Genomic DNA, 26,233 nt, shown 5'->3' on the forward strand with positions numbered 1-26,233 from the left:
TAACCAAACTTAACTATCTCAGGATAGCTGGTTCAAGAGGCATAAGTTGTTGATATGGGTTGAACACATCTGTGCTTATTTCATGCAATGTGAGGATCTGTGTATTTGTGATGAAAAAATACTTTATTTTCTTAATTTGCTATTTTAAAGGATCTCTTAAGTGTATCATTTAGGAATGAACAAGGCAAAAAGAAGCATTCAAAAACTGGAAGATCATATTGCATATTTTTGGTTTTTCCATCATCACTGTGCCTCTATGTCTATCTATTTGAGGCTTAGATGTCGTTTCCAAAGAGCTATCTGCACTTTTTACAACACTGCATAGACCTGTATAAGGGACAATAAAACTGGATATATCACCCCAGAAAAACAGTACACCCATATACACAGTATTGGCAGCCCTGGAGCTTTTGATATATTGCCAGGACAACCTGCAGCTCCAGTTTTGCAGGACTTATATTGCAAAACATTTAAATGAAAAATGGGTGGAAATACAAATATGGAAGTTATTTCAAAGTGAGGGATGGTGATTTGTTGAGATAAATTGCAAGATAAATACCAGGCAGTGTTAGAAGCAGGGAATACATAAATTCATTACAGCCACAATTAGTGATCACTTATGTTCTATGAATATTTTTTGGGGAAGCAGGACAGAGGCATTCCCCACTCCTCCTTGTCTCTTTGTGGACTTGTGGACGTGGAGCTTCTTCCCCAGGTGGCCACCCTGGTGCTGTCTTCAGCTTCCCTCTGGAAAGCCTCTGGCACCCTTTGGATTCACCTGTGTGACATGGCTTCAATCTACCCAAGAAGCAGCTTAAGCCATACAATATCCTTCCTCAGTGAATTTTTGGACACTGCACAAATAACACTCTCTGAGTCAGCTTTAGGATGCCACTTTGTTCCAGATCACACTGTTTGGCATATTTGGCCCATAGCTGATCAACTCCCTCATCTGTGCAGGTTTGGTAAGCATTTATTTACCAGAAATACCCTTTTATATACTATTTTATCAATGAGCAACAGGATCCAGAAGCACTATCTCCATTCATAAATCAGTAGATGCCTTCCAAGATCAGTGCCAGGTTAGAGAATATGTGGAGTGATATTTGTGAGAGCTGATGTTACAGTGTGCAACAGCAAAGTTACAACTGCAAAGTATCTGGAAGTCCCAGAAGAAAAGACCCCAATTAGCATGTGGGGCAGGGCTGCGATTAATGTGAATTAGGAATCTTCTCATTTCCAAACTGCTAATCTGCCTTGAACAAGAAAAAATGCATTTGAAACATTGAGATGTAACATTTAATTTCTCCCTGAGTGAAACACACACTTTTTTTGTTACAAAACAATCATGAAGAGGACAACTTCCCAGTAGGACTTCAGCCCTTCGAGCTATTCTTCTTTTTAAGTGCAGATAAGCACGTCAAAAAGCAGAGCCATGTTTTATCTTTACATTTTTAGCCTTCTCTTTACACATTAATGGAACTGCAGCTCCCTAGTGTAAGTCCCTTGGGTGTTGCTTTGACTTAGCATATTTTTTAAACCCTTTTTAAATCCACAGTAAAATGCTGGAATATTTATCCTACTACAGCCACAGTGGGGGGCACCAGCTGGGAGAGGTGAGCTTTCAGCTAAGTGTTCATTCATGGAACTGAAGCAAGCAAGGTTTAGGATTAAATTCAGGCATCTAGCTGATGCAATAGGAGCACCTGGGATGCTCTGCTCACATTCATATCCCACATCTGGAGTCCAAATATTTTTTTCCATTTCCATCCCAAATTCTAAAATGCAACCCAGACCTTTTTACACGTGATCTTTAGTTTGGTATTGTCCTCATATTTCCATAGGTCTGGATAAAGCTTTCTTCTTCTCAGCAAAACCATTGAGTTGATTCAGAAGTCATGCAGTGTTTATCACTCTTAACTTTCATGCACATTAATACATTGGCTGCTATCACATGAACCTTGATTAGGCTTCAGATGTGAGTGTTGTATTCTGTTTTAATTTTGTTTTCTGTAAGTGCATAGGACACCAAGCACAGGGGCTGCAGCTCCATCAGGTGTGTGTGCCCTGGGGGACCCAGCCCTGCCTCTGGGCCAGCCCAACTCCAGCTACATGGCAGCACTCTTTAAAAACTCAATTTAAGACCCTATATTGAACATGAAATGACTGCAGGAGATCAGCATTCACCATTTGGTCATAAAGTGCTCTTCTGAGGACACAGGCTTCAATAACTGCAGTCTTTTTCCCCAGGAATTTCAGTTAAATTGACTGATAGTTTATAAGGGGGTTACTGTTCTTGTTAGCCAGCTTTTATTTGCTACTCTTGTATCTGATCTGGAAGTTCATTTGCATGTTGAGGATTGATGATGTTTTGTCTAGAAGTAAGTTTCAGGCAAAGGAATGAAATGCAGCATTTTTTTCTTTGCATTCTTGTGACTCTTGACTGACTGTATGTGTTGTGAGATAGAAACAAAACTGCAGTGTTACAATTTTCTGTCTATGGTATGTATGGCTTAATATATACCATATGGCAGGGGGCACTGTATCAGATTTTTTTTTTCATGGCTGATTTTTTTTCACTAGAGTAAAAGTAGTAATGTGAGAATGAATTAGTAAAGTAATTTACTCTACTTCTAAGCTTGCTGGCTGTGATTATTTTTGCTTCTTTTGGTGTGTAAAACTTCTTTTTTTAGGTTTTGTTTCCTGAAAAATTTTTATGTTGTTCGTGTTTGTTAGCTTGCAATATATTTTTTGAGGAGTTTTCTTCTTATGGGTGCCATTCTTCAGTGGGCAGAAGTTCAGCCTGCTGACTGTGCTGCCCTTCCCTTTGTAATGCTCTCAGCACTGTGGTCCATTGCTGACCAGTGGGGGAGAGGCATTATGAAACTGCAAAGAATTGCATCATTGCACTATTTAAGATAACCCAGGAGGCAAAGTAAATTACTACAGATTCATCTCTCCTGCCATCTTTCCAGAGCAGATGGGCTTTTGGGAGGCTCAGCTGCCCCAAAAGCCTCCCAGAGACTGTGGGGCTGGCAGTGCCAGGTCACTTCAGTGTCCCAGCAAGGGCACCTGGGGCTGCAGCAGGGCTCACCTGGGTCACCCTAATGTAGGAATTGCTGAGGCTGCTGCAGCCCAGCTGGGGGAAGGGGATCTTGGGACCTGGAGCACCTCAAGGACTGCTCCTCTCAATGGAAAGTGCCTCTTGTTCCAGCTCTGTGGAGATGTTGCCATTGATCCTGGTGAGGGACAAACCATGGCTTTTGTACACATCATAGTTTTGCCCCAGACTCCAACTACAGGGAGCCACTTTCCAACCCCCTCCCCACTCCATGGGATGGGGAAGAGAATCAGAAAAAGGTAAAACTCATGGGTTTGAGATAAATAATTGAGATAAAGTAAACTATAATAATAATGAAAATTAGGAAAAGGAGAGAGGAATAAAACCTAATGGGGTAAAAACCAAATAGTGCCCAATGCAATTGCTCATCACCCACTGACCAATGCCCCTCCTGTCCCTGAGCAGAAATTGGCAACTTCTGGCCAACTGCCCCCAGTTTATAGACTGGGAATGACATCCTATGGTATGGAATATCCCTTTGTCCAGTTTGGGTCAGCTCTCCTGGCCATGCTCCTCCTGGTTTCTGTGCACCTGCTCCCTGGCAGAGCATGAGACACTGGGAAGACCTTGATTTAGGGTTCAGCACTACTAAGCACCAACAAAAAAATCAGTGTGTTATCAATGTCATTCTCATATTAAATCCCAAACACAGCACTAGGAAGAAAAGAAACTCTATCCCAGCTAACCCAGACCACACAATATGGTTTCAAGTTGACTTTCAGATCATCTGAGATAAGGAATTGGGGGATAAAACAGGATAACTTTCATAACAACATCACTCCAGAACAGGAAGAGATGTCTGCAAATGATAAACACTCCATCTGGAAAGATTTATATGGAAGTCCCTCTGGTTTCATTATGTAGTTATCGTTATTGATTGGTTTGACTGACTTAATTTGCCTTGGAGGAAACTATCAATTTTAAAGCATCAGAGTTCAGCAGTAATGTTGATAACAGAGATGTAAGGAGTAATTAGGGACAGTGCAAGTGCAACCAAGATACGAGGTGCTGAGTGGGTCCTGCAGTGACTGAGGCAGTGACAGCAAATGCAAACGTGGGCAAATGCAAATCATGGCTGCAGGCAAAGGATCAAAATAGAGGAGATGTGTGACAGGGCAGACTGCTGCCAGAAACTATTAAGTTCATTTAAAATAAATTAAAGACAGGCTTAGGATTTTGTAGGTAAAGCCATTATTCTAATTAGTCATGCTAGGCTATAGAAGAGCAAGCAGGATACCAGGAGGTGCTACCAGCAACCACACAGACAAAAAGGGATGTCATCACTGCAAACCACTCAGACCAGCCCAGCTGAAGACTGCTTTATTAAAAAAAAACAAACTTGGTGTTTTGTAGATTCTTTATAGATCCAATCAGGATGCATATGTTTATAGATGAGTGTTGGGCAGTTACATTTTTACTGTTCTCTGCAGTGACTTTCTAGTTATTGCACAGGAATGTGCTGTTTGATATTCCTTGCTCTGGTCAGCAGGGAGGTCTGGTTGGTTCATGGTTTGTTTAGATGAGCAGGTCAGGATGGTGGTGTCAGTCAAGATTGCTGGTTCACAGTTTCACCTCCACTAAAGCAAATTCAGGACAATTCCAGAGGCTGCAGTGCTGCTTTGGTGAATTGTTGCTGCTGCAAGGAGAAGGATGTGGTTACTGCTGGCTCTGGCAATGAGTCTGGTGGGAGCAGATATCTGGTGTGATAACAAAGTGTCCCTTTGTCACATTTGTCACTGGTATAAGCCCTGTCAAGCAAAGTATCTGATGTTTGGCTCATGAGACAAAGATTTATGTTTGCAAAGTAAAAGATGCAGAACAATGCAATATTTTTTGGAAGTTGTACAAGAGCTGCTCATATGGATGAGACACCAGTCAAATACAGTAACAATTAAAAAAAAAGTGGATGCACACCAGGGACAGTTGCTTTCCTTCAACAGAATAAACTGGAATTCTGTGTTAAAATAGAAACTGTGAAAAGTAGAGAATGAAGGTGTTGGTCTAACAGGTCTATGAAGTAATATATATAAGTTATTATCATAAAACATGCTGGGACTATTAGAAAAACATTTTAAATAGATTTTGGCTCAAGCCTTTGGAAATAGAATTTTTTTCTTCTTCTGCATTTCAGCAGTGCAGTAACTTATTAGCATTTTCTATTTATATTACTGCTGGTCCCTGTTTACTGTTGCTAAATCTACTTGCCTTGGAGCACTTAGTGCCATGTTCTCTATGGAGCACTTAGATTCCAGCAGTAAATTGTCTTCTCATCCCTTCTGACAATGGCCTGAAACCACCAACACTCTGCAGACCAGGGTCTCACCTCCCCATTCCCCTGGCTCATGGAGCCAAATCACACATTACACAAGGGACTCATTCTATGTGCTGGGAATTATGCTGCAGAAAGGGGACATTCTCTTCCCCATGCTACACAATTTCCATTTGTGTAGCTCCTGTTAGGTTTAATGAGACTGATACTCATAAATCCCTAAGATGAAATTATAACCCTAAGTGGGTCCTGACAAAAGGCTGCTCAAAAGTTTTGAAAGAATCTCTTTAAAGAAGAACATTAAGAGGGTGATTAAGTAAAAATATATCCCCTCTCTCAGAGCAAATTTTAAAAGATCTGTTCATTAGTGGTTCATTCTTGCAAACCTGTGTTTCTAGTGAAGGGTTTGCTTCAGTAAATATTCACAAATGTGAATATAAAGTGCTTCTCTTGTAAGCAAGAGAAGCACTAAAAAGCTCTAAACTGAACTGTTTCATCCCTGAATCCCAATGTGTGAATATAATTCAAATGTGGACTTGCAATAAATCATTGTTTTCACAACTATAAGGAAAATACATTTAAATTTCACATATGGAGGAAAAGGTTATAAAACCCATGCTTCTTATCTCAAGTGTGAGTCACTTCAGCACAGAGGTAGCCTCTGAAGAATCAGGTTGCTGTATTCAGGCTCTGGCTGTCTCCTGACCACAGAAGGACTTATGGATTTTAGTGATAGAATTTATTAGGCTGTTATACATGTATCTGTTTTTTTTCCCCTGTGTTGTGATTAACATGTGGATGATATTTCCCCCCAGCATTGCAGATAGTGAAAGGATTTATTATTCAATAGTGAAGTTGTAATAATAATAATGAAACAAACACCTGACTTCAAGAAAGATAAAGGTAACATATTGCAGGGTGGAAGAATGTATCTGTCAGTTGCTGGTCTTTTCTTTCTTCATACTGTTTAATAATTTATCAAACCATCCTGACCCTTAATTGATCACAAGGGCTACCAAGTGCTTTAGCAGTCTGTTACACTCTGTCAAATGAGATGTGTTATTTCCTGTGAAGCAGAACAAAATCACCCCCAAAAATCAATCAGCAACAGAGCATTTCAGTTGGGTGGGTGCTGTTCACTTAGGGCCAATTCTGCATTTTTACTCCAGTTGAAAGGAACTTACATGTGTCATTTAGAAACCTTTAGCTGGCTACTTGCTTGGGTAGAAACTTCATAAGCTCATAACTGTACATTTGTGTCCATGCTTTAGAAATTACAGTTACCAGCTCCAGATATTTCTTTATTCCCAATGGTCCCTTTTGACGTGGATTATTGATGTTTTCCTTAAACATGTTTGGGATTTTTTTTTATTTATTTTTTTTTTTAAGACAAAACCCACCAAAACCAGGAAGCAATTAGATATTCTTCCCATCACTAGTTCTAAAATTTTAAGACTTACATTGCAGGGTCCTGGGAGGAGTTCATAACAGCTTAAGGACGTTGCTGAAATATTCTTCCAATAACTAAAACTGTGGCATTATTTCACTTACTGTATCATTCTGTGAAAACATATATTTCATTTTGACATATGTTTACAGGTAAGGCTCAAAAAGGTCCTTTAAACACTGAAGATACACAGCACAAAGGGAGATTCCTACCCCTGAAAGAGTGATCTGAAAGCTGCAGCTTTAGCAGCTGTAAATAGCCTTTTATGTCTACATGCATTCAGATTTTATCCTAAAATTTTCCTTCAGTTCTCCACTTGGCTGTCTGTGATTTCAGGTCTTGCCAGCCACCAGTCCAGCTGTGCTCAGCCTCTGCTGCACCTCAGATAATGTGGGGAGGCAAATGGTTTCCTCTGAGCTTGCAGGACCTTGGTTCTGCAGCAGCCTGCAGACCTGTTGTGCAGGGATTTTCCTGAGGAACCAGGCTCCTTGTTAGAACCCACAAAGTTGTCACTTGTCCCAGCACTCCTGCCTCTGAATGGTGTGTGTTCCATGTGACAGGAGAGGGGGGCACCTCTCTGCATGACTGACCTTCAATCTCATAAAGAGGATGTGCTTCTGGAAAGTAGAGACTGTGGGCATAAGCTCCCTTCAAAAGTGATTAATGGATAAAAATTAAGAAAATAGCTACCAGCATCTTTCCACTTTGGAAAAAAAAAAAAAAAATCATCCTACTTTTCCCCTCAGAACACATCCCTGATGCTGCATAGGGAAAGCAAGTAACAAGCCCTGGTTTGGCCATGGGATTCAGCACAGGAGGTGTTTTCAGGCACAGTCCCTTTTGCATCAGTCCCTGCTTTGTAACACCAGACAGAGCTGTGCTTACCTTGTGGATCACCCTTTGAGATGTAGAGCCTGGATGGAGAATGTAGACCTCCAGCTCTGTTTCCCAAGAGAAAAGATGGTTCCTAGGACTAGGTACTTTGTTTTCACATAATGCAAAATCTAATTTGAAAATGTCTGTTTATGACTCAAATTTATTATCTCCTAATCAGGAATTATTGCTTTCTCAAATATGCCAGAGTTATTTTGTTAAGAGCTTTCTCTTCCTAGAATTTCATCAATATTTTATGTTTGGCATTTTGCTGTCACACATATCTTTGAAAATGGAAACATGTAGCAGATAATCAGTTTAGAAGCAGCAAAAGCCAAAACGTGGTCATTCATTCTACACCTGTATTTAACATTCACTATCTCATTAAATATCATACTCAATTTATGTAATAAATAGGAAATGTCATGCTAACTGCCATCTGGTTCATCACTGGAAATTCTGTTGAGCCTTAGCTTTAATGAAGGATTTACCAAGGACTTTGACATGCAGATGAGCTCCTTGTGTGAAGTTCTGGTTTAGAAAACTGTTTTCTAAGAGGACATGTCATGTTGTAATACAGGAAATGATGCAGTTACAGAACATAGAGTGAAAGTCAGAGGTGTTGCAGATCTGTGTTTCTCAGACTCACAGAGCAGAGAATGATGTGACTCTTTCCTGTACCTGGTATATCTGTACCATTAGATGTTTCCCAAGCTCTAGAAGTAGAAAAGATCATCTTTTGTCTTCCAGGGGCCCAAATGGGAGAGTGGCTGCTATAATATATGGTTCTCCCTTTAGGAGAAGCTACACAAGAAGGTGGAAGCAATAATGAGTTCAGGATCAACACCTGAATTGGGGCATTTCTGGAGCACCATTTTCACATCTCACTCAGCTTTGTGTGTGCCATCTTATAAAAGAAGCAAGATATTTCCCTGAATTGGCTGCTACAGCCTGACTAGTGGTTTTGACTATCAACAATTTTAAAAATTTAAAGATTGAAGTTATGTATTTTTCATCTGACTTTACCTAAGCTTTTCCTTCTAATATTTTTCTCTATCCCTGCATTTCTTGTATTAATTTTATCCATTGAAATTACCTGTCACATAGAAGTTCTTTGATTCAGTCACTATAGATAGTGTATTGAATAGAGCTAAGCATATTTTTTCAGAGTTTACACAATAAAAACAGCTGCTGAGTTCCCTCTTGAGAGGGACTGAGAATGTCTTGTTTCTCTCCTAGCAGTGCTGTTGACAGGTACAAAGCATGTCTGGGATTTGAAAGGTTGTAATGGTTATACTGATTACACTGAGACTCCTAAAGCCTCAGAAATTTTAGGGGATGGAGAATCTAGAAAGTGCAGATGTCTGAATCATGTCATTATGATGAATGCATGCTGTAAAAACCAAGGCAAAAGGGGTTCAGAGAGATGCTAACAGCTTCTTTGCATGCAGCATGTTTTAGAGCTGTGGGCGGGTACCTCTCACAAAACTGAGCATTTCAGTATCCATTAACTCTCATGGAAGCACTTCATTTTTTGATAAAGTGTTTATAGAGTTTTATACAGGAAGATCTTACAATTTTGCTTAAATACTGTCAGTTTGAATTGGACTTGAGTGTGTAGTTTCCCTGGTCACCAGGGTGTGAGGGAGATGCCCATACACAATATTGACCTGAGCTGCTCTGAAAACGTCAGAGGCACTCACAGGATCCAGTTTTGTTCTTGGAGCTGTATAAGCTGTATAATCAAGTTTTTCTCAAAGCCATTTTCATTTTTTATAGCAGAATGTTGTTTCACTTTTGTTCTTTGATTTGCTGAGGGGCAAACACACAGTCTGAGAAGCAGCTTACCAGTTCGGAGAGGGGCTGGAGGGGAAGGGAGGAGTTGCCTTCCATTACAAGGGACAGACAAAAGATGGAAGCAAAAAGATGACATAACGTACTTTGCCCTTAATTTAACAGATTCTTAGTATCAATTGAATTTTCCATTGTTTTTTGCATTTTAATTATTTTTATGTTCAATTTGGAATTTAAGCATCAAAAAGATTTTTAATATTGCTGTCATTCACTGAAGTTTCAGTATTTAATTGTTGTTAAATCTTCTGAAGGCTCTGAACTCCTAACTGGAGTCAATATACTCAGTAAAGGTCCAGCAGATGAGGAGAGTTGTTTTTATTGTAAAAATATAACAATCAATTATTAATAAAATATAAAGATAACATGGGGTGATAAAATTATAAAATTGGGATTTTGAATGACTGTTGTACTATTCATTGACTTTTTCTGGAGAAAAAAATTGAATTACTTGTTTTCTTTCCTCGTTTAGAATTTATTCTAGTAACTGCAGAATTGTTCTTTTTTTAAACTGCAAATCAAAGGAAAAAGAAATTCTCCACAGATGTTATATGTGTTTGATGTATTAGACACATTTTTGCAGTCTACTGCCTGAAACCTAGGGAATTCATTAACTCACAAGTTGCTGCCAAGGAGGGAAACAGTCACATTTCCCAAGCTGCTCTGCCTGTCCCCTGGCTGGGGGATTGTTGGGGCAGCCTTTGTCCTCCCTTGTATTTGGCTGGCTCTGGAGAAAGGGGAATTTCTTCGAGCTGAAGGGCTGTTCCTGCTTCTCCCCTGACAGGATCTGTGATTTAATTACCCTGATAGTCTGAGGTTTGCTGTTCCCATTGCACAGATGAGAGCTGTGCAAGCAACAGCCCCAAGACCCCAGCCCACAGCACTGGAGTCTCTGGCTTTAGCACAGAATTCAGAGAGAGGGGCAGGCTTTGGGAAAGAACCAGAGTTACCACCTGACACCCTGGGCAAAGCAAAGCTGTTGCCTGAATAGCATTTGCTCTGTGAGGGACCTCTCTGGGCATGTTTTTGGACACTGCAGGCTGTGAGCCTGGGCACCAGTCAAGTGGCATTCCTTAAGGAATCCTTCCCTACTGCCACCCCCTCAATTAGCCAAGAAAGGTAAATAGAGCAATACAGCATGGCAAGTGGCCAAACCTCATCTGTATCCAGTCTCTTGCAATGGAGAGGAGTCAGGAAAATAGCATCTCTCTGGATTTCCCTACTACTGATCTCCAGAAGAGAGGCTTCATTCAGGGGAGCTTGAGCCTTCTGTGGCTATCCTGACATGATGAGCTTCAGCATTATTTGGGGATTTGAGCTGTGACTGTGTGAATGACAGAAAAATCTCATGTGGATTCTCAGTGGGGAACTGAAATACCCTGAATGAGGAGCTTGTGGTTGTTTGTAAAAGATACAGGCATCACTACCATCACCTGCTGCCTCCTGTCACTCCTGGGATGGATCACTTAAATTCACTGTGGCTCGTTTCTCCCCCCAAAAACTGAAGCTGGTTTAGAATTTCATAGCCTGAGGATAAATAACATCCATAACCTTGAGCTATAGTCTGTCATCCTCACTAGTACCTGGTTGGGATTTCAGACATTGCTTTTTGTCTGTAAAATGTGAAATGGTTTGCTTGGGGGACAGCCCCCAGTCCATGCCAGGTGCTGCTGGCATCCAGTCCCTGGAGACACCAGGTGAAGCAGTGTGTTTGCCTCAGGAAGGATTTATCCCCCTCCTTGATGTGAACCTCTCACTTGCAAACTCCTTCCACCTCTGGATCTGTGGGGGCTTAGGAGAAATGGCTGCATTTGCATTACAGGAGAATTACCAAAAACCCAATAACAAAGGATTCTGAGAGTCAGAGGTGGGTTTTATTGCTCTATTGCTGTTTGAATTGCAACAAGCAAATCTGGGAAATACCATCCACTATATACTTTGAGATGCAATCACCAAATATCTGACAGTGATCTTTTTGAGCACAGTGGTGCCTGCTCCCACTGCCTTTTCCTTTTGATTCTGTTGGCAATGTTTCAGCCCATGTCACTGTTTTCTGAAATGAAGATTCAATATTTGAAGTCACTTGGAACAAGGCCTTCTCTTCTGATACTGCATTTAAAAGAATAGTTTCATCATTTCCTCTTTCATGTGCTAGGAGTAAAGGTGTAGTGATCCTTTCTGGTAAGATTGCCTTCCTTTAAGCCAAAGGGTGTCAAACAAACAACCAAGTTTGCACTACTTTGTAGGAAACTACAAAAGGGCTCCAAGGGGAGAAGGATTGCTGTCAGACATGTTTTATATTAAAAAACACAGTTCTTTTGTCTGATGATGAACTGCAGTGAATTCCAGAGGGAGGCATTAATAGATGACATTTACATTCATTCTTTAAAAAAGCAAAGGACTGTATACTGGTAAAACTGTGAAAGATTGCTGCTTTTATTTCAGATCAGAAGAGTTCATGAATCCAGAGTTCATCTGATTTTTCCAAATAGATGTCTACTAAGAGATAATACCTTTGTCTAAGAGCTTTGTTTTTCTTATTAAAATAGAACTTTTGTTTTTTGCTTCAGGTGTTATTTTATTTTAGCTCTGTCATGGGTGTAAATGAGGTAATGGAATAACTGATTTACAGAAGCTGTGATCCAGCTCTTCCTTCAAAAATGCAAATAATTCCTCTGGTATCAACCTCATGAAGACTAATAGCAGTAAACACACAGAGCCTTGCAGTAGATGCAAAGTCAGCCTTGGCTCAGGCAAAGGCCAGCTCCAGCATTTTCATTGGCATTAATTCTAATTACTTGATGGGATACCCCTGGGGTTTTTCATTCTGTGATGAAACACATGGCAGATGCATTTCTCGGTCTGTTAGCACCTTGCAATGAGCCATTAACACGTGTTACTCTTCCCTTCCTCTGTGTCTTTCTCCTAGGAATTATGTCTGACCACCAGTTTGGAAACCAGTTCATGTGCAGCGTGGTTGCATCCCATGTGAGCCATCTCCCAACCACAAACCTCAGCTTTGTTTGGATTGCTCCACCTGCAGGGACAGGCTGTGTCAACTTCATGTACGTATGCACAAAGCTGTGAGCAGAGAATCCCCTGGAGATAATGAAATTATAACCTGCCCACACTGTCTGCATAAAACAGTCAGTGCACTGCCAAGTGTAGACTCTCATTCAAGAATATCGAGTTCTTCCTGGCTGAAGAGTTTCTGTGCATGTTGGGACTTCTTGTTTGCAAAGCATTAGGAAGTCTAGCAGTTAAAAGAAATGGATTCTTCTTAGTAATTAATAATTTCATTGATCCTTTAAGTATATAGCCCATTCACACTGACACAGTCTTATAACTATTGCACTTAATACGAGTTGGAACATCACACAAATATATTATTCATATTGTAAGCATCAATATAAAATGCAAGTGTTTGAGAGTAACTTTACTCATGTATTTACTGTTCCTAATTTTAAACACTCTGCACTTCTGATGAACCAAGAATGACCAAGAGAGGCTTTTTGGTAATTGTTTTAAAGACAGAAGTTATAATTTGTTGATTTAGTACCAAAGTTCCAACAAAATAGCTTAACTTGAATTTTTAGCATATATATTACTATCATTTACTTTCAAGTAGTTTCTAATTACTTTTCCCAGAATTTTATAGACCAGATTTGAGAAAATACACTGAGAATGCAGTCAAAAGTAGAAAATGTTTCAAGTTTGACATTTTCAAAGAGAAAAAAGGCAGATGTCACCCTAATTCAGTAAATGAATAATTGCAACATTTCAGAGACATGTTTCTGTGTTTCTGTGATTGTCCTGTTGTCAAAACAAACTTTTCCTTTCAGTCCATAGCAGGTAAGTGCCCCACATAATCAAACTATTTGACGGTTGTAAAAAATAAAAATGAGTGACTTCTTTGAGAACATAAATTGCTGATGGTGAGCACAGTACCTATAGATTGATTTGCCTGTGACTTTGATTTTCCCCTTACCTACATAATGCCCTTTTTCTGCCTATACTGTCAGGATACATTATTTATTAGCTGTGATGACAATGTCAAGACATTTTTATTTCTAGCTCTTTCTTCTTCTAAACATCTAACAGTAAATTGAGAAATAATAGTTTTGATGATTGGTAACTAAATTGTGAGAGTGTATTTGTTGTATATACAACAGTTGTATAAAACTTGAGGAAATCTGTCAACTATGGGGATTATACAACCTTTGATTCCTTTTTTAAAATAGCTTCCTTTGTTGATAAAGTTGAAGCAGCTAAAATGTGTTTGAGTTGCCTGTACATCTCTGTGTACTCCTGCTTATTCCCTTTCTTCCTTGATTTTTTTTTTTTGGTTTTCCTGGTATTCAAGAAATAATTGCTGAATTTTCAGTCCTAACTTGCACAGTGACAGTGAATGTATTTGTTATGAGATGTGACCCTCCATTGTGAATTTTGAGTTCAGTTTCTAACCAGTCATTGATTTTCCTGTGGGTGATTTTTTTCCATGGTATTTTGCATTGGGTTTTTTTTTCCACATGTGCCATTGTTGAAGAAGAGCTGACAAATAACTCTGCAGAAATACAAACTACTATGCATGCTGATTCTCATTTAAGTGAAATTAAAGGGATATTTTCTAAGGGTATGAGTGCTTGTCTATCTTGAAATCCATGGAAAATTCAACATGTGGAAACAGAGTTAGACCAGCACTGAACAGGTTTGAAAATCAAACCTGTAATTTCCCTGTTTAAGTCATAATCCATCTCTTTGGCATTAGAACCCCTTGAACAAAGGTGGAGTTCACACTCTGTTAGTGAAGTCCTTAGCCATGCAGAGCAGAAATCTGAATTTATTGTTGATTAGGTAATTTTCAGCATGGATGTAAACCTACACCTGGCGGGGCTGAGTCTGAGCAAAATGATGCAGTTATATCAGTTTGCTTCCCCATGGAACAAATTCAGACCAGAGTGGGAAGGCTCAGCTTCTCTGGAGTTGGTGTTTACTCCAGGATCACACTTGTGTGCAGGAATACTGGGTAAACATGATCATCAGTTGAAGGAAATGTAAAGAGGAGAAATATGTTTTACCTCTAATCCTCCTCCTCAATTTTTCTTCAGCTGCCCACACTTTCTTGTCTCAGCTGGTGGTTTTCCTGCTTACTAAATCACAAGTTGCAGTAAACAAAGCTATTTTTGTGGTATAGTGTTAGTCTGCCTACCTTACCCAGTTCCCTGAATACAAGAGCTCCAGAGGACTCTATCTTGTTTGTCTCCCTTTGTGCTTTTATGGCAAATAATAAACAAGGGCTTTTTAAAACACTTTAAATTTAATATAAAGTTTAAATTTAATATAGATTAAATAATTTTTAACTTAGTATAAATAAGATAAGATTCACTAAAGATACATGAATCTATAGACTCTGACAACACTTCAGCATAGGTAAGAGCTTCCTGTACTGTTTGTTGCCAATATGGCTGTGATTCAGATTAGCTCATTTGTCTTTGACCTCTCTGGGGATGGATAATAAGGTTATTAATTAGCATTGGCTTTGATGTGTGATTTTTGTGTTGATATGTCTCCCTGGACAATTCTCAGGAGGAACTGGACAAAGGCCACCAGGAAAATCTCTCAGAGGCCAGACAGCTTTTGCCATAGATGCACAGATAGCTTTTATTAACTGCACACACTACTGACCTGTTCTGGCTTCCACTGAAGCAGTGGAATCTGTGGATGTGGCACAAAGTCACAACCATGTGACATTATGGGCAAAATTCCCTTTCACTTCATTTGTGCTTTTGTTGTGCTCTTCTAGAGCTCAGTCCTGAGAAAGACAGAAGCCCTAGACACGAGATTTGTGCAATGATGCTGTTCTTCCTTGAAGCTCTTGTATCCATTGGTAACCAAATAAACATGACAAAGGGGTTGAGATATTAAGATACGAAATTTCATAAAAATCAGTAGCCAGGCAGACAATTTATAGCTGTAAATTTAGACATTTCCAGCAACAATTCTCCCTTCTACAGTGTGGTTAGTTTATAAACTGCCAGAAATATTCCTGGCAATGTGTAAATGTGTCAGTTCCCAGCCCACCTTGGATTTCCCAGTCATGTGAAGGAGGATGGCTCCTGGCCACACTGAGGCCATTGAAACAACCAGTGAGGGACACTCAGGGTATTGCTGTGCTGTGGGAGGGATGTGGGGCACAGCTCTGCAAGGAAGATGGGCTGAATGGAAGATTTCTGTGCATGTCAGATGCAGGGGCACAGCAAACTGGGATTCACACCAGCTACAGCACAGCATTCAGTTTCTTCCAGCCCCATTGAATATTCCTGATCTCTGCAGTTTGATGCAGTCCAGTTATTTCCATTGCACACAATGCTTTGCCACCTCTGGATTTAAGTGTAATTTTACCTGATGGAGCTTTGCATCTTTCTTTGGCTCAGTGTTTCACTCAACAAGCCTTCTCCCCAATTTCACCAGGAAAAGGATGGTGTAGAGCCCTGTGCTTCATGCTGGAAGGTGGCTGGAGGCAGCCTGTTTCTGTGCAAACTGAGGCAATAGCCAATTTTTTACACTAGCTGTATGCAAATTTACTTTCACACTTTTTCCTTAAAGTACCTTATTATGGCTACTAAATGAATATTAAAAGTACTTTTTAATGAAATACACATCTAAGAGAAACACTGAGTGCTGCTGGTGTTCCTGTAGTACATCCTTTAGTGTGTTTTCACCATAGATGCCTCCAGCTGACTTGAAGAAATAAAAGCTAAAATGCATCATTTATTACAGAATAGTTTTCTTAGCAATAACTTAGGACTGTGTTAAACAGGTATTGAGCACAGGGTCTTCCAAGCAAATTGCCAGGATCTGTAAATGTTCTTTACCACCACAAAATAGTAGGTCTTCCTTTACACTAACAAGTAATTTCTCTGATTGTGTGCCAATTTGTAAAATGTTATCTTCATAATCCTTCAGCTAGGTTTCATGGTTTGTAATTTCTGCTCTAAGCTCACACTAACCTAGTTAAAGCTCAGCCTGACAGCAGGAATAATAATGGCTGTTAAGCAGGGTGGCATGCTGGGCTGCATCTTAGGTTGTTAAGCCTGTTGTTTTATAGATGGCTTAACTTACTAGTTTGCAAAAGTGATAAAGCTGACCTAAATAGCAAAAGCATATTGTGTTTTGACCACCAGCAGGGTTTATTGCAGAAGTTCCAGCTATTGTGTTAAATAGAATTGTAGGCTGTAGAATGTACCTAGAAAAATAAGTATTTTTCTTATGTAACCATTTGTGTTAGTCACTGAATAGGTGTTTAATAATTATGATTGTGTCTATATATTCACTATAATTTATCTTAGCAGAAGACTGGACTCCTATAAAACTATCTGCCTGAGTCTGTAGGCAGAGTCTAATAAGTTAAGGCCCAAATCACATATTATGTGACACCTAATTAGCACAGCTTATGGTGCAAATGGCTCAGTAGGAATGGGAATAGCTGTGGTGGTGTCTCTGTATGAGACAGAGCTAAGGGAGCAGTGGTGGCTGAGGAGGGCACTGGCACATCACTTCTGTGAGGCAGGAAAAGGGATTCTCAGCACAGCTCCTGGAAAAAGTCTGGGACTGAGTGCTGAGGCAAACAGCTCAACTGTTGGAAGAAATTTTCAAGAAAGGAGATGTTTTTCCCTGAGAATATACATCTTCCCATAATCAAGTTACAGCTTGATAAGTTGTAACTGAAGTTACAGCTCCTTTCTGGGAAGTTCGAGGTACCTGTTCCAGAGCTGATCTTTTCATGCCCATGTGTTTAAGCCTGTTTTAGGAGCTGGCAATGGTGTTAATGCATGAACTCAAAATGCCATGCTGTACAAACACTACAGAACATAGTCTGTGATTGAGAGACTTGGTTACCTATTTAAAGCATTCATAGAAAACCTATGATAATAATTATGGAAATATTGAATAAACATCCAAGAAGATTATATGCTTTACTATGTTAGTCCTCTAGCCTGGGTGGGAAAGGTCTATATTGTCTGAAGGAACCACATTCCCCTGGTAAACCACTTAGCTACACTGCCATTTAAGATTCTGTTTACTGTGGCTTTTTCAATTGTTTGAAAGAAGTAAAAAGGATAATCTTCAAGATTAAGTACAGCTATGTTTGTACACAATGAAAACACACACAAATAATATGAAAGTAAACAGAAAACAGTGTGTTTGTACACAATGACAGTACACACAAGTAATAACATGAAAGTAAACAGGAAACAGCATCTATCAGAATTGAGGTCCCTTAAGTCCCTTGCATTTATGTATAATCAACTCTCAATTATATGCTCATGTACGTTTTTATCCCTCACATTCTTATGATGACACAGAATTGTACTCTGAAATACACTGTTGTTCACAGCATTCTAGTTGCTGCCATGATTTGAAATTTGTGCATTCAGTTGAGGAGTGTGCCATAACACATATGGAAACCTTAATGTACAGATAGCCTTGACTTTGGGGTTTTGTAAAGAAGCTCCCTGCTTCAGTACGTGCTGCATTTCTATTCCTGCTCTTTACTGCAACAAAAGGGTGAAGCAGGATATTTCATAGCACTCTTTGTGATATTGGTGTGGACTCTGAGTCAGGGATTGTATAAGCAGCACCAAATAAGAGACAGTAATTTCTTACAGTCAGAGTAGTTCTAATGTTAGCCCAGTGTTGCAGTAATTTTTATTTTTCCATATTGCTTATAATTTATGCCTTGTATAAAAAAAAAATCATCAGTAATTGTTCCTTGCTGGTGTGTCAGTCTGGTGGAACTATGAAGAAAAATTACTCCCTTGCTTGGTTTTCCACTTCCCTGGGTAGAGGCATTGTTGTGCCGTCAATCAACATTATGTGTAATATTCTGAACATCACCAGCCAATATTTGATTCCTATCTTGGCTCTGCTCTCATTTTGATGTGGTGCCCAGATTACCTCCTTCATCTTGTGTGTTTGTTAATTTCCAGTGAGATGCAAACGTTGTGCATGGAATCATTGTGGCTCCTCTAACTATGACCCCGACAAAAGGACTCATCTGACTATGCTGAATTAGATTTAACTTGTCTGTTAGTTTTGTCTACTTTGTGTAAAGCAGACAGAGGTGACTAATGAGAAATTGTGGGTGTTTTCAAAAACTTTTTAAACAGAAGATACTAACAAAAAGAGTGCTGTGATGGTGAGAACCCAAAAGTGCTCAGAGCAAAGAAAGGAAACCATGAGAGATGATTAAATCTGGTTGCACCTAATTGTCCACTCCTGAAAAGGGGTTTTCAGTTGTTTCAGCTGGATATAGGATATGTGCTTATCTCCAGGTGGGTGTTCATGCGAGCTGTGTCTGTAATTCCCCTGAGAGTTAATGGGTGTGCAGTCTGTTCCATTTTTACCCAGGCCTGACATTCAGTTCTATGTCTAGGGAGAGGTACCTGCAGGAGGGGAAGGTCTCTACTAGCTTCCTTAGGATATTTCAAATTATTTAAATATTTCTAGGCAGCAGAATTAAGATCTATATCTCCACTGACCAAAATGGATCACTAGCTACATAGCTTGCCTATAGACCTTTACATAGGCACATATTTTGAGATTTTTTAAACATGAGTTAGAATCCCACCCAGACAGACTCTGCTGCCTAAACATAAGCATCCTGTACCAAGTCATGAAAATGAATTTTTCATCCCCACCACCCTCAACAATAAGTAACTGTCTGTGTCAAGAGTTTCCCATGAGTGGGCTGCTCAACAGTTGAAATCTGCTGAAGGGTATGAATAAAAATGGCAACTCTATAAAGTTCATTAAATCTTGCAACTTTTTCTTTTTTCCTTGTAGGTCAAATCTGTTGTGTAATATTCTCTCAGATGACTGATATTCCTACTAAAATCCCAGTTTAATGAGAGGATGCCAGAATAGAAACTGCAATGTTATGCAATATTAGGATGGGTTTTTTTTCTTTGTGTGATGCAAATTTATTATATCACATAATGTATGATAGCAGAAGGAAGCTCAGTATAGCTTTTGGCTTCTCTATTAAGATTTTGTTGTGGCCTCATATAGGACTCTGGCACCTCCTGCATGAAATAGAATAAAATTTAATAATTTTCTACTGGCATTATCTAAATAATAAAATGGTCATGGTGAGAATTACTTCCCTTGTCACAAATCTTCATTTAGCAATTCTAGAAGCAGAGATTAGATTTTACTTTCTTCCCTTTCTGCATAACATTCTCATTATTTTTGTGCACGAGACCATCAATTCACAATCTGTGAATCAGTAATCAGTAGTTGTGTTTAAAATTCTCTCTTGAATTTTGATAAAAATATCTCTGAAATTTAACGATTTAATTTAATGATTTTTCATTATGTATTTTACTTCATGAAGAGCATAAACCTTTGTTTTATTCAAACATTTATCTTCCCCTTTTCTCAAAATGGCTTAATTTTGAAAACATGACTGGAGTACAGAACATATTACACACACTCCCAACACTGTTTCCACTAACAAGTTTTCCTGTGTATCAGATCAGTTGAACGAAATGTCTTTTACCTAATACTAATTGATCAAACCTTTCAAAATTGTATCCTAGAAGAAATGTGCTGAATTAAATAGCCACAAACCAGTTTGGGGGAGTTCTTTTGCAGATGTTAGCTGCAGAAAAAGTGAGCACTAAACATTCATGGAACCATTATCTACAGGTAGACAGGGCATAAAACACGAGTGCAGGCAAAGGCACAGGACAATTGTAAAAGATGTTTTAGGAAGATAAATTACTGCAGCCAAGCCTGTACAACTACATACCAAGTCTGCATGGAAGCCCCTGGTGGCTCTGGAATGTCTCCTGGGGGTCTCCTGATAGAGCCTGGTCATTTCAATGCCAGCTCTTGAGCAGATAATGTGTGAATGAGCTGGAGTCAAGTGCATTGCGGTGTTTTTGGGAAGTCCTTGACTTCTTGCAAGGGACTATTGCTAAATGACTTGGTGAAGAATTTGATGTTTCAGGGTGCTGAGCACTGCCCTTGGTCCAGCAGAGCAATAGGTGTGTTCATGCTGTCATCAAAGGCACAGGAAACACTTTCCAGATTTTTTACAATTCATTCCTTCACATTATTTGTATGAATTATGTTTTGTTTGTGTACAGGGGCAAGGACATATAAAGATATTCTGAACATATTCTCAGTTCACACAAAGTATCTTACTTTTCTCACCTTGTTTGTTTGGAGGAACTTCAATAGGGTGATCTACAAAATATTATGTAGACATGCAGCAATATTGAGCAAGGAAGAAATTCTCCCTTTGTCTGTATAACAATGGTCTCCTCATGGTGAGCTCTAGCAAAAGTTTAAAAACAAAAAAGTAAGAATGCCTAAACTTGAAGATAACAAAAACATTTCATCAGCTTTTGCTGCCCTCCTGCTGGGAAAATTTGATTTTGAGTATTCAGAATGACCATGGCCTCAAATTATCTGACAGAATGAACTCTGTTGTATAGCAGAGTTATCACCTAGAAGAAGACTTGAAGATGCTACAGCAATTCAAATAAGACATTTTTATTTAAAAGCATATTATTGAAGTATTTCACATACTGGTTTGTGTCTCTTGGTGATTAATGGCTGTTTTCATTACATATTTTATAGGTATAATGGCACTGTAACATTATGTTTTAAGGTTGATGGCGTGTTTTTTCTTATTGTTTTGGAGTGGTTTGAATCTTTTTAGTCTTAGTAGAAATGTAACAAATACATCTTCTCTTATAACCTTCCAAATATCCCTTTTAGATCAACATAAGCTGTTTAGCTCAAGTAGTAATGTACATTCACTTGAGCCATTTTCTGTGAAAAATGCATTTCTAAAGTCTTAAAGAATAAGAAGCTCTTCAGCAATCTCTGTGATTTCCCACAGAAAAAGAAAGAGTTTAAAATAACAATTTAAAAGGAATGAATAATGGAAGAAAGTAGTTCTCTGTCTTTATTTTCAGTACTTCACTAGTCTGAGATCAAATTTTGCCCACATTAAACACATTGCTGCAGCCAGGAACTATAAACATGCTCCAAAAATTCAGACAGCTCCTATCACCATTAGTGTTTATGCAGATTATAACTGATATGAACAAATTACTTTGCAGAACCTACTTACACGTTCAAAGAGCAATGTCCTAAACATCCTAAAATACAAAAAAATAAACATTACAAACATTCCCAATCAGTATCACAGACAGTTTGGCAAAGCAGTGAAGATGTCAGGGCTGTAATTTGAATGGTGGTTTTAACACACAAATAGACAGAGAATATGTTAAGCTGCATAAAGCTTTTCTTCTAAATCCAGATGTAGGCATTAACTCACATATTGGAGATGGCATGCTTATTTGCTAAGTGCAAAGATGGCTAGAAAAAGGCTTTCCCCACTGATGATAAAAGCTGGAGTACTCTTTAATTTTGGTTACTGCCAGGCTTATTTCAACAACCACAATAGTTATTTGGCTTCATACCAGAAAGTGGCAATATAGTACTTACATGTCTATGGATCAAAATTAGATGAAAAATTGCTGTTTCTCATCTCCAAAGCCATTTGCCACACATTTTATAGGCCTCAAGATGCCTTTTGTAATACGTGATAACAGAGCCAACTGAAGCATCTGCCTGGGAAGAGATTACTTTAATTATGGACTCAATGTCCTATTTTCTGCAAGTGTTCCCCAGAGAATTTCTTACTGCTGGATGAGAGGTGTTATGATGCACATTAAAACCTACAAGTCAAACAAAAGAGGTTGTAAAAGTGAGACAAGGACACCCATAGAGATCCCAGTCATGTATTCAGTGGCTAAAAAAATAACCCTGAATTCTGTCATGATGACTTTTAGCGAATCTAATACCTGTTAAAATAAATTTCCAAAATATATATATATGTAAAAAAGACTGATATAAAAGCTTACCATTTTTTCCTTATCCTATTATGTTCTGTAAAATTGATTGATCTATAGAAGTCTCAAAAATGTTCATATTTTCCTTTTAATTTTTTCAGTACAGTAGTTACTAATGATGTAATGTGAAAAATGCAGTAAAGAGGTTTCTTGTTAGCTTCTATTTTTGTTACATGCAAAGTTTCTTGTCATTAAGAATTCATTTGCCTTCTGCTGTAGCATCATTGATCACAATTAACTCACTTGATATTAAAGTGGATGTGCTGTATGCTCCTATAGAAATTCTGAGTAAATCACCATTCATTTAGCACAGTTTAATGGATACTTAAAATATTTGTCATTCTCTCTTCATCAATTAGAAGAAAGCCTAGAAATCTTCATTAGCAGCTGCTGCAGTGATGAGCTGAAAGTTTTTCTTTACACAAAATATGATGGAAGAGCTGTAAAGATGGCTTGAAGATGCTGTGACAGCATGTGAAGTACTGGGAAACTTCCTTAGAATTTGGAAAAATGCCAAAATTAAAAGGGGAAAATGATATCTCTAGAAAATACTGAACTTTAAAAACAAAACAACAACAGACCAAATACACCAAAAACTGTTTGAAGTATATTTAAAACAGAGGGTCATAACTTCTTCTTTGATTTTGTACATTAGAAAGGTTTATTCTCATAAAACATTAAAGTGAAAGCAATGCTTATACTTTATCAGTAATATTGACTAATATTAGGGATTTTTCAGTTTGCTAATTTTATAGCAATATTATGTCTTCAGTGAAGTACAACCAAGTCTGAAAAGAATGTTAAATGGTCATTACTCCCCTGGTCTGGGGGAAGGTAGTGTGGAGATTTCACAGCACAGCAAATGAAAACTTGGCTACCCCTGCAGCATCCAGCCCCAGGAGGAGCTTGGCAGGTACTGGTCATCACATGTGTCTCTTCTGCATGTTCCTCATTTCAGGTGCCTGGAGAATAAGCATTCTCCAAACTTGGTCTCTGCTGCTCTGTTGGCTAACTTTATAAAGTCACAGCATCATGTGCTGGTGCCTGTGGCTCAGAGACACCTCCCCTGCATCTGCAGGGTTGAATTTGGGGTTGGAAGTGGTGGCACCTGTTCTGTCTGGGCTGTGGCTGTGCTGATTAATTCTCACAATGCAAGATTTAGGAAGTGGATGGAGAAAGCTGGAATGCTGTAGGTGGCTTTGCAGGAGCCATTCTGGGTTAGGAGAAGGAGCTCAGCTCTCTGCTGTGTAGGACACAGAGACACATGGCCTCTGGCCCATGGAACGATTAAGGATTAAATATTAGATCCCTTTTCTATCTTCTAGGCTTTTCATTGTTGTTATTTGGGGTTTTTTCTGCCTCCTTCCTCTGGCTGTAAGAAGCTGTGCAGATCCAGGGTTTAATGGAAGGTTTTAGCTTGTGTATAAATGGGAAAAGCCCTGTTCTGTGAGGGGAGATCCTTGGGCCAGCCCTGCACCAGGCTGGGAACTGAGTCAGTATCAGCTGCTTCCAGGCTCAATGCTTTGCCTTTTGGTTTATTACTGACAAGATGGAGAAAAGGGTCATGAATATATATGGCTTAGTGAAGTGACTGAGGCCACTTTTCTTGGTCCTGGATTCAGAACACATGGACACATAGGAACAGGGTCAGTTACTGGTGTCCCTTCTGAGATTTTGGGAGAGACCCTCTCCCTTCATCAACTGTGAAAACTACCTGTGCCTGAACCCCTGTGCCTGGGAAACTCCAGGGAAGCTCCCATATGCATCTAGAGCTGGGCATCCTCAGCTGCTCTCCCAGGCTCTTGTGCCCTACATACCACCAGATGCCCTTGAGGCACTGGAATCATGCTGAAAGTCATGTAAAATTTCAACTGTGATTTCTGCAAGGGCAAACATTTCAGCTGTGACACTTTAACTTGCCAGAAGCCATGAAATCTGTTCAGATATTTTCCTGCTTGCCAGGGAGAGCTGACCTTTCCTTCGGGTGAAGTGTCCAGCTTTGGAGCTGCTGTTCCTTTGCTCTTGGAACTGGCACTGTTTTGTGGGTCACCAGTGTTCTTAGCCAGAACTTTGTATTTTAAATAGTATGGGCAATTAGGTCACCATTCTAATTATTTATGTGCAAGTTGTTGCCTTTTTTGTTTTAAAAAATATTCCAAAAGGCCAGAGCTCTGCTGTTACTTAACATGAAAAAATGTCATTTAAGAGTGATGTGTCTCCCAGTGGTTTTGAGCCCTGGGTTTCTTATTCTGTGGGGATTTTAACTTCTTAGGGAACTTTTTTTTTTTTCTGATTGTTCTCAGCATCAAGAGCCCCATAGATAGGTGGGTGAAGGCCTGTAAAAGACAGCTCTGAGTTGCTCCTTGCTCTGTCAGCTGATGTCTGTAGCTCACACCTCTGTCCTGCTTCACCTGGCTGTGACTGTAACTGCTGGAGGGCCCTGCCCATCTGCACTGGAGGCAGCAGCTGCACTGTGGTGGCTCCTGACTCCTCCACCAGAAGAGATCTGCATCTTGGATTGCATGGAGAGGGCATGGTATTCCAGTCTTCCTCTCTCTTTCAAAGCCACATGAGGCTTTTTCCAGTCCCTTGACTGGAAAACATTAGTTTATCGTTGTGAGCCACTGTCTGTGCTGATTGATGAGTATTTCTCCTTGTCGGCATTTTCTCTAACATAACAGTTTTTTGTTTGTTTTTCCAACCCTTCCCCAATATTTCACAGAACGTCCATGTCAAGTGTGTTCTCCTTCTTATGAGGTTCATTCTTAGCTCTGCTATGTCAGCAGCATACCCATCAATACTGAAAAATTTCATAATCCTGGCAGAGCACTATGGTCTCCATGAGTCCCACTTCAGAAAAGTGCAAATTATTTAATTAAATTAAATTTCTAAAAATCATTTAATTCCTCATGTATCAATACACTTGTTTGTGCCTTTAAAGACATAACCATTGTGACACTGAAATCACATCTAAATCTAACTTTGTGTTGCCATATGGCACAACCTGTACACACTAAGACTCTGGGAATTCATGTATTAGGTTGCCAGACTGATGTGGTGGATAAGTAGATTGTCATAAAAGTAATTAGTTTCAGTGTATGTAGATTGCACTTGGCCTTTTTTGTTGTTAAGCTTTTAAGGATTGATCTTTTAATGCTTTGCTGTGATACAAAAACAAAGCATCTCACAGGAGGACAATCTGCAGTTAAAAAATTTTAGTTTGTGTTTGCTGAACGGAATAAAAATAAAATAGATCTCACTCATGCTAGTGTTTAGGATATGTCAGGAATGTTTACTTGTATTTGTAATGATATTTCTGTTGTTCATTTATAACCCACCAAGGATCTAACTAGTAGGTGGGTTTGCTGGTTGTGACTACATTCAGAGCTCTGAAATACTTTTGGCTACAAGCCCTGTGAACTAGGAAAAGAAATAAAAAATAAATTAAACAAATAACAAGCAAAGACTTCCTTCTAAGGCTGACTGATGTCATGCAATGTGACAGAGATGACTATTAGATGGCTATTACAGTGGTCAGTGAAGGCAGTTTAGTGCAGTAGTTTAATTTGCTAATGGTAATAATTTTCATCAGTAACTCAGTGCTCTTGATGCCAATCTATCTCACAGGTAGTCAAGTTGGATTTCAAGGCTGGGTTTTTGTCTCACTTTTGGCAGCAGGGATTTGCTGTTGCAGGATGTGACTTGGAATGTGAATTCCCAGCTGGAGCTACCAGGGAGTG

The 26,233-nt window shown here is 39.2% G+C and overlaps 1 protein-coding gene across 1 annotated transcript in view; it reads left to right on the plus strand.

The window, feature by feature from the left end:
* The window catches only part of RELN (reelin), a 270,757-nt gene that overhangs the window by 64,235 nt on the left and 180,289 nt on the right, over nt 1-26,233 (plus strand). Inside the window, exon 3 of the mRNA XM_079303527.1 lies at nt 12,491-12,626. Coding sequence (XP_079159653.1) covers nt 12,491-12,626 — 136 coding nt within the window. The remainder of the gene's footprint in view (nt 1-12,490; nt 12,627-26,233) is intronic.

The sequence above is a fragment of the Erithacus rubecula genome (assembly GCF_903797595.1).
Source record: "Erithacus rubecula genome assembly, chromosome: 4".
NCBI lineage: Eukaryota > Metazoa > Chordata > Aves > Passeriformes > Muscicapidae > Erithacus > Erithacus rubecula.